General features: G+C 32.7%; 1 protein-coding gene across 1 annotated transcript; it reads left to right on the forward strand.

The window, feature by feature from the left end:
- The first annotated feature begins 7,483 nt into the window (after positions 1 to 7,483).
- On the forward strand, positions 7,484 to 13,193 carry LOC107892392 (protease Do-like 8, chloroplastic). Its single transcript, XM_016817470.2, has 13 exons — positions 7,484 to 7,829; positions 8,398 to 8,528; positions 9,449 to 9,531; positions 9,650 to 9,748; positions 9,911 to 9,977; positions 10,265 to 10,340; positions 10,454 to 10,520; positions 11,200 to 11,417; positions 11,530 to 11,597; positions 11,958 to 12,037; positions 12,296 to 12,382; positions 12,514 to 12,621; positions 12,909 to 13,193. The coding sequence occupies exons 1-13, from the start codon at positions 7,672 to 7,674 to the stop codon at positions 13,035 to 13,037; spliced, it is 1,371 nt and encodes a 456-aa protein (XP_016672959.1). The 5' UTR covers positions 7,484 to 7,671; the 3' UTR covers positions 13,038 to 13,193.
- The last annotated feature ends 315 nt before the right edge of the window (positions 13,194 to 13,508 follow it).

The raw sequence follows: 13,508 nt of genomic DNA on the forward strand, positions 1-13,508 counted from the left end.
TTCTATTTCACCTATTTCATGTCCATTTTTGTCCAAAAAATTAACCAATGGTCTAATTACCTTTTAAGTACCTCCAATTTAAAATTTTATTGCAATTAGACACCTTTAGCTTCTAGAACTCAAGTTTTGTACTTTTTTACAATTTAGTCCTTTCGACTAAATTGAGTGTCCAAACGTCAAAATTTTCGAACAAAATTTTCATGAAATCATTCCGTACAACTGTAGATCATAAAAATATAAGAATATTAATTTTTTCCTCGTCGAATTTGTGCTCCCAAAAATACTAGTCCGACTAGGCCCAAAATCAGGTTGTTATAAGCCCACTCTATGATTCTTTTTCACCAACTCATGAGCCAGAAGAAGTCTCTCCTCGTGGATCAAATGTAGCTCGCCACTTATCATTTAAGGGAAAAAATGTTTAATCAAGTGACATGCCATTCCAACATCTCCATCAAAGCTCAATTTCAAAGCGATGAATGTCATGACGACCAACACCACATCCTTGGAAGAATATGTGGTATCTTTAGAAAATACAGTGGAGAGTCTCACTACAAGCCTCAAACAAAAGGATGACCAGATGACGTTCATGATGAAAAGGATCATTGGTCTTATTAGAAAGAGGCTCATCGACGAAGAAATTGAACATGAGAATCAACCGGATGAGCTTGGTGAATAATCCAATGTGCAAGTTGCTAAAGATCGCCAACCAACAATCAATGAAGCTGTTACTGTTGGTAAACTCAAAGAGAAAATAAAAAAGTTGTCAAAGATCAAGTTGATTAAGTAACTCAACCTTCATACACCTATGCCAAGCCATACTCCTACAGGATTGATCGCCTCAAAATGCCATCAAGCTATCAACCCCTTAAATTCCAACATTTTGATGGCAAAGAGAACCCATGCTAACATGTTGCTCATTTCGTGGAGACTTGCAATAACACTAGAACTGATGGTGATCTCAAGGTGAAGAAATTTGTTTGGTCTCTAACAAACTTAATGATTAACAAGGATACAATTGGCATGTCATAGGGATTAGTTAGAGAATGTATGTTAAATGCGTTAATTCTGGGCGTGTTTGGCTAGAATCTCGTGTATTCAAAATATGTATTATTAAGGTTCACTAAGGGTGAATTGTTTTAAAATTGTGTTAATAAGACCCGTTAATGAATCTATCGTGCTATATGCTAAATAAACTAATATGTTCTAAGGGTGGGACTAATAAGTAAAGAATTGTGAATTGGCTAAAATGTTTCAGTAAACTTGGTTAATGGGAAAGTGAAATTAAAACTTGACATTATGTTAATATATGCATAATACAAAGAAGAGGGATTGTATAACTGAATCTACAAGTTTATTGTAATAATAGAGAAAAAAACTAAGTGGTTAAATTGTTTCAAAATGTGAATGACTCTAATAAAATAAATGTAAGTGTAACACCCCGTTCCCGGTCTGGTCGCCGAACTCGAGTAATAGAATGTTATAGACAAATGTGAAACATTCGCATACCAAATAATAGTTCCCAAATTCAATTCAGTATCAAATAGCCATATTTAATCATGTATAACATGCAATTCAATCAATTTAAAGATTATATCGCATCATTTCATTTGGTTGTCAACAATACATCTAATTTCAATATAATGGCAGTCATTATTTCATTTTATTGTTTGAATTTTGCACCAAATTCATAGACTTATCACATTTCAATATTGGTCCTCCAGCTCGTATATCCGATACATATTAGCAATCAATACTATCAATATTCATATATATATATAGTTAATCAACTTTGTATTGCCATAACACAATTATCAATCCAGTTTATATCTCATAAGTCAAATATCACATTACTTTCCATTCCCTATCTATTTGCAATCTCAATTATCAAATAACACTTTTCATATCACATCTTCAATCTCATGATTTCGAGGACTCTATCATCATTGTTTCAATTATATTTATCCAGCTTTTGCCATTTATTTCCCCTTATTAACTCGACTCTGACTCGGATGGATACACGAATCCAACCAACACACTAGTTTGGCACTCAGTGCCTCATTGGATAAATCTGACGTAAATAATTTACGCCCAGCGCTCATTAATAAGTTTGAGACCTAGTGTCCCATCTGTAAAACTGAAGTAATTTGGCACCATGTGCCTCATTGACTCGTAATCAAAGAAACCTTAAACTCTTCCTATCCTATGGCATGTCAACTTTGTCTGACTCTGCCCGAACAGTTAATAGGGTAACCAATTCAATTTCCATTATAAGTCAAATTTCTCAGTTCAATTATATATGTTCAATAGTAATTTATCAATACATATCAATATAACCAACATAATTCTTCTCAATAAAAAAAATCAATTTTGCATTTACATCAATATACAATAATCTCAAATCAATTCTATTTAGTCCTTGCCGTAAACAATCAATCAATTCCATACAGCACAACTTGATCAATTATAAATTCAATTTTATTTCATATTTCATTTCATCATTTTAAGGTTTACCCGTTAGCTTATCACTTTTTTTATGTTTTAGTCCATAATTCACTAGTTGTACCAATTTGTGAACAATTCAAACTATTATAAAAAAATACAAATTCAAAAATCAAATATAAACCAATTTAAATACCATCATACTGTGTGAACTTACCTGGTCAAAACAGCAACAAAACAACTCTCTAATGACTAATCAATAATTTTTGTCATTTCCTCGATTTTCTTCAATTTGGTCTAATTTCTGATCTATTCAACAATTCAATTCAATTTATCAATTTCAACACTCTTATTTATTCCTATTATAACAATATATAATCTCAATTTCATTATTTGGATTCTCCTTAAATTTTTTTATTTTATTCAATTTAGTCCCTAAAACCAAACTTATCATATCTTCCGAATTTAAACTCCAAATTTTAAACCCACTTCAAATATGTCCATATACAGCCTCCTATTATCACAATTTACAAAAATTCACGGTATTTTCAAGATATTCACAATTTAGTCCCTAAACTCAAAACTAACAATTAGTTTCACAATTTAACCATTTTTCCATTCCTATGTTTTTAAACCATCATTTTAACAACCAAAAACTTCAAATATCTCTAATGTAACATTTAAAATCTTTAATAGTTTTAAAAACGAAGATACAAGTTAGCTGGACCTAGTTGCAACGATATCAAAAACATAAAAATTACTTAAAACAGGCTTAGAATGAACTTACATCCAAGGAAACAAGTGCAACCAAATTTGGAGCTTCAAAAATGGTGGTTTTATCCTTTTCTATTCTGTGGAAACTAATTGAAGAAGATGATCTCCATCTTTTAATGTTTAATAAACATATATATTATTTTAATATAATTGTAACATATAAAATAAGTATAAAAAAAAAGCTTCAACCATCCATACTATAATATTATGGTTCAATTACCATTTTAACCCATTCACCAATACCATTTGACTCATTTAGCTATTAAAACTTAATAATGATTAATTTTTTACCACTTTTATGATTTAGTCCTTATATCCTAATTAACCACCTAGTCATTAAAATTTTCGAACCAAAATTTAATTCACCTAAATAAAATATTTACGGGCTTGGTTTACTAAAATGAGGTCTCAATACCTCATTTTCCAAAACCAATGACTTTTGTTACGCACCACATATACCTTGACTAACTAACCAATTAGTAAAACCTATAAAATCAAAATTCAAAATAACACCATATTTAACTCGTAAATATTATTATAATATTTACGAACTCACTCATCAGAATTGTGGTTCATAAATCATTGTTTTCGACACCACTGAAAAACGGGCTGCTATAGTAAACATAATGATGTAAGTGAATACTCACCCTAAGAGTAAGAATATCATAAACTAAAACTACCTTGGATGTGTAAAGGAGATAATTGAAAGGAATCATATTCAAGTGACTCAAGTTTTAATGATGCACCAATAAAAGATTGGAATTAAATCTTCATTAAAATGTATCCCAAATGAAGTTAAGTGCAATGTTCATAAAAGACTCAAAGTTATTAAGGGTCTAAGGTAATGTAGGGAAAATCCTTGTGTACTTACTAAGCTCTCCAAGCTTATCGTATTAGTTGTTTAAACGCGTAGGTGAAAACCCTTTTTTAAGAAGATTGAGCTTGTGCCTTAGGAAGATCACATCACCATTCAAAGTTTTTAAGAGAGTAAAACATGTGGTATTGTTGTAGATATGTTAGTGTAATGGAATGTACATAGACTAAGCATGCTTTATGTTAAGTGTGTAAAGTTAAATGATGTGTATAAACGCTTCGTGATGTTGATTTGATTTAACCATGTTTTTAAGTTGAATATGTTCTTATATGAGTGGTTATAAAGTTTTGAAGTGTATTGGAATTTATTGGCATGTTATGAGGATGTTTGGGGATGATTTGAAGTGTTTTTGCAATGATTTTTAGGTCCCTCGCATCAATTCTCGAGATTAGGCCCTTTGGGTATCTAGACTGGCAAGCTAGTAGCTAAAAGGCTACAATAAACCTTGTAAGTCTCAAGATTTACCCCATTGCACCTACACAACTTGAATTTTTGGTCGTTTTAGGCCTTCAAAATCCCGTCTTATGTTTTGGGCATGTCCAACCTCCTAGGAAAGATTCAAAATATTTTAAAAATGAATCCAAAGCTTTCGGAAAGTTAAAATTGACTTAAAGGGTTTTAAGCAAGTTGAGAAATGATGTTTTTACAGAAGAAATTTGTGTAATGTGATTAAAGTATCAATGTGGCATTACTTATCCGCATTGGATGCCGAACTAAGTATGGAGTGTTACAACTTGTCTTTTGGATCACATCATAGCTTTAAGGGATTGAAGAGTATGAAACTTTGGTTTATATAATAATTGGCTCTCTAGTAGCATGTACTTAGGAGTTCAATTATGTTGTATATAATTTTTACTTTCATTTTAATTTATGAGTTTTAAAGGTGAATGTTGTTAAATGATTTTATTGTGGGGCTATGGTTGAATGGTTATGTATCATTGAATCCATCACATGAACTATGATTAATGATTATATTTTGATATTTGAATTAGTATGCTAGATTATAGATTTGGTATTGTGGTCATTTCATGTTGATTGAGTGCTTTTTTGAGTTTTAAAAGGTCTATATTTATCTGTCATGTGTTGGAATAATTCAAATGAGTTTTGGTGTGATTTAAAGATGCTTTAGAGTTTAAAATTCGATCCCCTTCTTTCAGATTTTGAGACATGACACTTAAGTCACTAAACAAACAAGTCAGTAGCTCAATTTTAGCTTCAAGGGTCCAAAGTCTCGAGACATGAGTCTTATGTCTCGAGACCTACAAGTCAATAGCTAAATTTCTACAGTAATAACGTCATGTCTTGAGACATTGATCTTCTCGAGATATGTAACCAATATCTTGAAACATATAAATCTTGTATCGAGACAAGGCCTCTTGCACCAAAAAAAAATTGAATTTTCAAGCCGTTTGAGCACTCGAAAATTTGTTCCTATAAAATGATTCCATATGTATTTAAAATGTTTTTAAATCTTTGAAAATGTTAATTTGATTTATGATATTTTGTTCAGTATAAATATTTGCCTCAGTGTCATGAGTTATTCATCAATCTTAGCAACAACAGTATCGTGACTGACAATACTCCACCATCGTGACATTCTTTTTTGATTTGCACATTTTAGCCTTTTGTCAATAAGTCCAACCATCAATAGTCACCTTTCACCATCGAAACATCCTTCAATGGACCGTCAAGACTTTTTTTTACTGCCTCTCTCCTCAGATTTTGATCCTTTTAAGCCCAAAATAGAACCATACACAAATAACACTAAGAATGAACAAAATGTACTAAAAACATGCAAATTAACAACCTATCCTAAACTCTAAAACATGAAAATTGACACTAAAACATAGCAATTTCTTTGAAAATCAAACTCCAAACGAATTTGAATATGGCCTAATATATATCCATTTATATCTAACAAATATGTGCCTATCAACCTTCTACTTGATGGCAACCGCCAGTAGTTTTGTTTGTCAAATTAAACTATGATGCTTCCTTCAACCCCGCTTCTGAGTTTTATGGCATTAGTGTTATTTGCAGAGACCACTTCAGTTCCTTGGTTGATGAGATGTCTGATCTTGTCCCCACGAGGTCAGTCCAAGTAGCACAGGCAATCACTATTCCTATTGTGTGCTGGCTTGCAAAGGAATAGGATTGGTTGCATTTCATCTTTTGACTCCGATTATCAGAATGTGATTATTCAACTAAATTCAGCATTATTACAATGTTATTTTTATTGGTTATATGATTATTGAGTACTTTTTTTTTATTTTAAAATGTTACATCAATAAATATAATAAAAAATATAACAGTATTAATAATTGAACCTAAATTTTGAAATCTAAAAAAGTAGAAAGACTAAATTCTCAAATTTAAAAAAAAATGTCACATTAGTGCTATAATTCATCATATGATCAATAAAACCTTTGATTGAGTTGGTGTCACGAGTCAACGGGACACCAACTCGGTTAGGAAATTATGGGAATGCACTCTCGTAATAAAAATAAGTAATATTATTCAAAGATATTTTAAATTAATATTATTTGAGGGTATTTTTGTTTTTTCACTTTAAAAAATCAAAAGAAATTATGGGAATGCCCTTCCGTAATAAAAATAAGTAAAATTATTCGAGGATATTTTAATCTTTTTACATAAAAAATAATAAGCCTTTCTGCAATAAAAATAATTAATATTGTTTGAGGATATTTTAAAGTAATATTAGTGGATGGTATTTTCGTCTTTTCACTTTACAATAATCAAATAAATTATGAGATACGCTTCTATAATAAAAATAAGTAATATTATTGAGGATATTTTAATCTTTTCGCTGTAAAAAATCATAAAAATATACATACGATGAGATTAGAACACATGTTAATTGCATTAGTAAAACCTTTAATTTAAAACTCAAGTAAATATTTATTTTGATATTTTTATACATTTTAATTTTATTATACACATTTTATTACCTTCCTTCGTTGTTATTAATTAGTTTCAAAGAATACGTTTCATTGTTGATTGTCTATTCTTTCGACTTCCTTTTTAATCTAATTTTTTCATTTTAATAATGTATGTATTTCATGTATTATTATATATTAATTTTAAATCATATGTTTGATTTTTATTATACTTATTTTTAAACACACATTTATATTTCGAATTTATGATTTCCACGTGGATTTGTGGTGTGTTTTAAAGACAAATAAAAAACTGTTTGAAATAAATTAACAGGTGAAACAAAAATATTGTTCGGACAAACTGCGGAAACTGGAATTCATCATAGAGGGATTAAATTCGTAAAAAATGAAAAATACAAGAACCCTTTATACAATTTGACCTAATGGATATAGTCGAAACTCGAAAGTAGAGGATATTTTTTGAAATTGGAACATAAATGTGGTTCTTTTAATTAAGTAATTCCATATCTGAAAAAAACAGACGAAAAATAGTAGATTATCGTCATCTACTCAACTCCATTTATACTGCAACTTAGCTTCAAAGACGACCCAAAAGCAAAATATTTATTTGATTTTTTACTCAAAAATTTCTGCAACTCATCTTAATTCACAGTTAACCCAAAAAAAATGCAAGTTTCGGTCTGCAGCAATTCTTGCTCATTAAACCTTAATAGCAACAACGTTAAGAGTCACTTGCTCATGGGTCGTCGCGAACTCTTGTCTACTTTATGTTCCACTGGTTCCCATAAAGAAGTCGTTTCTCACAAACCCATTTCCATTTTAAGGTTGGTTTTCGCATTTCCTTCATTATTTTCTGCTACTTTATTTTTATACCCATTTAGCTTTCAAGTTCTCTTTGCTTGGTGAAATTAATAAATTTCAGTTTTTACCCCTTCTAATTACTTTTTCTTTGGTTCAATTTAATTCGAGTGTGATTTGTTTTTCTAGTATTTGTAGGAGTATTTGTGCTTGTGTTTTAATGTGTATGCATATATATTCATGTATGGATTTATGTACAGAAGCACCATTACAATGTGATTTATGTATCAATGTAAGCATCCGTATATATGTGAATGTACATGAGTATGTGGTCATTTATGTGTGTGAGCATGTTCAGATGTCACTGTATGTGGATACTCAATTACTCCTGTATGTAATACATGTTCATGTATATACATAGCTATGAATATTGATCTGTTTTTTCTTTTACTGAAAAGTCAATGCTAAAGGCAAAGATTGGTAATTTGTATACTTGTCATTGCTGTTACAGAAAGTGATTCCAACATACATTTTTCTTTGTGCTGTTTTTTTGCTTATTCATTGTTTTAAATATTGCTTTATTGATGCTTTTAGGATGATTAGTGAACGAATGGCTGATTTTGGTGAAGTAATAATAGGAAAAAGTATACCCTTTGCAACCAGGAGGGTAGTTCTTGCTGGTCTTTTTGCCTGTTGGACTTTTCATCCTTCAAGGTACTTATCAGGTGTGCACATTTCACCTCCAGTTTCCCCTTAGCCGCTTTAAGAACTTAATTGATATGAACCGCTTCTGTTGGTCGCTGAAATATTGAAATCTTCCCTGCTTTATTGATAATTTTGTTTAGCGATTACGTTGTCATTCAAAACTAAGCTTACTTATGTAAATGACTTGAAATCTGGTGTCACTTCTTTCAATTTACTTTCGTTAAAATTTGTAGCTGTAGTGAACTGGCAACCACTTTTAGGGTGTGCTTGGTTGAGTGCAAAAGTGGAGGATGGAAAGAGAAAGTGGAAAAAAAAAATTTGGGTGTGCTAGATAGGGAAGAAAAATGAAAAGAAAGAAAATAAGAGAGATGAACTTTGTAGAGGGTTCTTTGGTAGAGAGAGGAAGGGTTGCAACAAGCAATCGAAGTGTACCAAGAGAAGGTGGAGAGGAAGACTAGAGTAGACCCTATAAATCATCGAGCGTAGCGACAGGTGGTGGTTTGTAAAGTGCAGAAAAGGGAAGTGTGGCTGAGAATAAAATTGAGCGAAGGAATAAGTTGACAAAGTTTTAAAGAGAGTTTTTGAGAGTAAACATGCGAAAAGTTTCATTTTTACTCTCTCATTTTTCAACACTACCATGTTATGAATGGAAAGAAAATTAGTTTTTTTCTTTAAATTTTTCTGTCTTCCTACCAAGCATACTAATTGAAAAAATATATTTTTTCTATCTTTATATTTTTCTACTCCAATTTTCTTTTCATTCTACCAAGAAAAGCCTTATTGTTTGAAAAGGAGCCAAAAAAAAGTAATAAATGGAAGTCATGCTGTTGGAAGGATGTGGTGTGAGTGGCCTTCAAGTTTAATGTTATTCCTTCCTTCTTGCTATCTCTGTTCTTTCAGCAATTTGCTTTTGATAACGGGATACATTGTGGATGTGCAGCTCAAGCATTGGGGGATCCTTCAGTGGCAGTTGAAGATGTAACTCCTCCAGTTTTCCCTTCTGGAGCGCTCTTCCCTTCTGAGGTTCATTTTCAATGAATGATTGTTTTGCTCGCTTTGGAATTCAGTGATAGTTTATAGTTCTGGGCCCTTCTGTAGTGGTAGTTACCATGTGTTAAATATAAACATGTCATTTTGGCAGGAAAGAACTGTCCTACTCTTTGAAAAGAATACATACTCTGTTGTCAACATTTTTGATGTAACATTGCGCCCTCAACTTAATGTAACTGGTGCTGTTGAGGTATATTTCTGATTCTCTTATTCACTGAAGCGTGCTTATGACAAAGATGGCTCATAATCTCCCCCTTGTTCTCTCTCATGCATAAGTATTTTGCCAAATGAACATAAAATGCCCTCTCGTTTATGAACTCATCCATGGGTGCCACATTATGTTTACTGCCAGATTCCAGAAGGAAACGGTTCGGGTGTTGTCTGGGATGAACAGGGACATATTGTGACAAATTATCATGGTAAGAGCTAATACATGAACACAAAGAACTATATATTGATCAAGGACATCAACTGTTCCAGTAGACTATCTGTTTTCCATAGCAATTATCTGCTTTGATGAGTGCTGATACACAATTATATAAGGAATCTCCATTGTTTGAGAATCCTAGTTGATGCCTAACTGAAGCATCGAACTATGTAATGTTAATTTGTCATCAGTGTCAGTTATATCTGATTAAGATTCTTCCTTTACATTTTTATTCTTTTGTTTTCTTTTCCAGGTTAACCATTCTGTCTGCATGTCCAGTGATAGGTAATTCCCTCTCGAGAAATCCAAGTCCAGGGCAAGTTGTTGCACGAGTTAATATCCTAGCATCAGATGGGTGAGATTTTAGTGCCCTTAGCTTTTGCTGGTAAACTGAGCTGTAATATCTCGTATTAACTTTTTTGACTGCTCCAGCTGCATCTCTCTAACTGTTTGACTGCTGTTTGAAAGGGTGCAAAAGAATTTTGAGGGGAAGTTGATTGGTGCAGATCGCAGTAAAGACCTTGCTGTTTTAAAGGTATATTTTCTTTTTACCTTCCTTTAAAGTACTGTCTATACCGCCTTAATGATTGGTCCGATTTGCAAGCTACACCAATATATCTGCCTTTTTTATAGACATCACCTTCAAACTTAAAACTCATCATCAACAGTGTACACAGATAGATCATTGATTTTGATTTAATAGAATTTATATTACACCAAACTAATTTTAAAAAAATGACATATGAACCATTTTTTTACACATACATAAGCTGAGCTCACATAGTTGCTTATCAATTTAAGAACTAGTATACTCTTGCAAGGGAAGGTATGCAGATCTATTCTATATCCGAGCTTCAGTTGTTTACTGATGAGTGTTTAATGGCATATAGCTTGATTAAATTATCCTTCCAGTCAATGCTGTTGTTATAGTGCATTATGTTAATTCGACTCTTCATTTTTCTTGAAGTACTCGTATCCAATGCATACCCAGACATGGGTATGGGATATGATCTTTGATCTTCCAAAGACTCTCCACCTACATGAAGATCTTAAAAAAAAAAAAAAAAAGGAAAATCGAACGTACTTGTGTCTGACACAGGCCCATATCTGACACTCAAACCCAAGTGCGAGTAACATGGATTGTGCATATACTTTATAATTTGCTAGTTTGCTGAAAGATTATGAGCAACTGATGCTGATCTCAACATTGCTAGGTAGAAGCCTCTGAAGATTTGTTGAGGCCAATTAAGGTTGGGCAATCTTCTTACCTAAGAGTAGGACAGCAATGTTTGGCAATTGGAAATCCTTTTGGTTTTGATCATACCCTCACTGTTGGAGTTATTAGTGGATTGAATAGAGACATTTTTAGTCAAACTGGAGTGACGATCGGGGGTGGAATTCAAACAGATGCAGCCATCAATCCAGGAAACAGGTTCGCCAAATGATTTGTCTAATCTTCTGTATCTGTCTCGCAACTTTAAAGTTAATGTCTTTGAACAAGTTTTTTGCTGCTGCTACTTCTTGGCTTTCTTTCTTTGTTGTAGTGGAGGTCCTCTGTTAGATTCGAAAGGGAATCTGATTGGAATTAATACGGCTATATTCACACAGACAGGTTATTTTACTCTTTTTGCCGTAATCTTAAACAAAATATTTTTCTATATTGATGAGAAGATATTTCACAGTTAGATGTTTCCTTGGCCAAATAATAATAATAATTATGAAAGCTAGCAGCTTCCTATGTAATGCCTTCTTATGTTTGCCCTGACATTTCATTTTTCATGAAGTACCAGTGTCCGGCACTTGTGTTTGTGTTTAAAATGTATCCAGACAGTGCTATGGGGATGTATGACCGTCAAAATATATGGAAAAACTTGGAACAAATTGAACATACCTGTGTCAGACATATATCCATACTGTCACACCTGAGTCCAAGTAAAATAGATGCATTCTGATTTCGTTATTTGCATTTCAGGTACATCTGCTGGTGTAGGATTTGCTATCCCGTCGTCCACTGTGCTCAAGATTGTACCTCAGCTGATCCAATTTGGCAAAGTAAGTTTCATTACTGGTAAAATTCTTGGTCTCCTCTTTTTTCTGATCTGTGCTAATCCTATTTCACCTCTCCTCAATAAAGACCTTTTACTTTTCACCTTCTCTGCATTTTAAAGAGTCACTCAACTTGTAATTCTGCAATATTTGGGGCTAAATGATGGTTGTTATAAGAGTTTGGCAGATGAACAATTTTAACATATTGTTACCCTGAATGAACTGGCTTTAGTTCTTCAAATCTCATTGTTTGTCCACTTTCAGGTTGTTCGAGCAGGTTTGAACATCGAAATTGCTCCCGACCTGATTGCTAATCAACTTAATGTTCGAAAAGGGGCCCTTATCCTTCAGGTATTCCCAATTTAGTTTCAACTTTTAAAGGTGCACCCATATGTTCAGCAACTTTGAGATATTACACTGTTGATGGGATGTTGCTTCTAAATTATTTACAAGTTTCTTACATTTAGAACACGTTTCTTTAGGTTCCCAGTAACGGTTTAGCAGCCAAGGCAGGGCTACTCCCGACCACCAGGGGTTTTGCCGGTAATCTTATACTTGGGGATATCATTCTTGCAGTTGACAACAAACTGGTGAGTTGTCTCTCAAGTTTTCACCCTTCTAGTTATCGATTAAACACGGTTCTTGTAACATCAAGCTGCATATTAAATTATGAATTTAGCTAAAATTTTGTTTTGTTAAAAGTGAGATAGTGTTCTAGCTCAAATCATTTGGCTTCTTGTTTTTGTTCTTCCGTGTAGATATTTGATATCAACTTCATCGCTCTTGATGGCTTTGAATAAAATGCTTTCTGCATTGAACGATTCGATGTTGTTATTAACATGACATTCATATTTTAAAACACTTGTCTCATCATCAGGTTAAAAACAAAGCAGAGTTAAACAAAGCATTGGATGAATACAATGTGGGGGATAAGGTAATGTTTAAGATCCGAAGGGGCAGTGAGAATATGGAGCTGCCAGTGATTTTGGAAGAAGTAAGTTCATAGTAGGTTCCCCAAATTCATCTATTAGGGTTATTAAGATGTACAAAAATCCCATGTTGAATCTTGAAACTATTACAGTTTGCCAATTTTCCATGTTTTATGAAGGATTATATACTTGTGAAAATATATAGCAAGAGGTACACACATATTACCAGTTCACGTCTTTCATTGTGTTTTCCATGTTTATGGTTAGCAATATTATTTTGAAATTAAACTAAACTGCCCATTAGCTATGCTAGATGATAACCTCAGACTTATTTAACTTCATGAAATCAAGCACATTGTGGTCTAGCTTGGAACTTCAAAATAATCTCAACAGAGATGTGTGGAGTAGTCTCATCTCACTAGGAACATGATAAGTTGGTTTGGAAATTTGCAAAACTCAGCCATTTACTCTCTCCATTCTTATACCACTAAAAATAGGCAATTAGTCAAGCATCCACCGGTAAAAAGTACCACAAAACCCTCTTACTA

Source organism: Gossypium hirsutum, chromosome D09 (genome assembly GCF_007990345.1).
Source record: "Gossypium hirsutum isolate 1008001.06 chromosome D09, Gossypium_hirsutum_v2.1, whole genome shotgun sequence".
NCBI lineage: Eukaryota > Viridiplantae > Streptophyta > Magnoliopsida > Malvales > Malvaceae > Gossypium > Gossypium hirsutum.

Bases quoted from the DNA above. Each gene is read 5' to 3' on its own strand.
- LOC107892392 (XM_016817470.2), top strand. From the start codon at position 7,672: ATGCAAGTTTCGGTCTGCAGCAATTCTTGCTCATTAAACCTTAATAGC. The intron at 9,532-9,649 runs GTTCATTTTCAA...TCATTTTGGCAG, and splicing joins GAGCGCTCTTCCCTTCTGAG to GAAAGAACTGTCCTACTCTT. The intron at 12,622-12,908 runs GTGAGTTGTCTC...TCTCATCATCAG, and splicing joins TTGCAGTTGACAACAAACTG to GTTAAAAACAAAGCAGAGTT.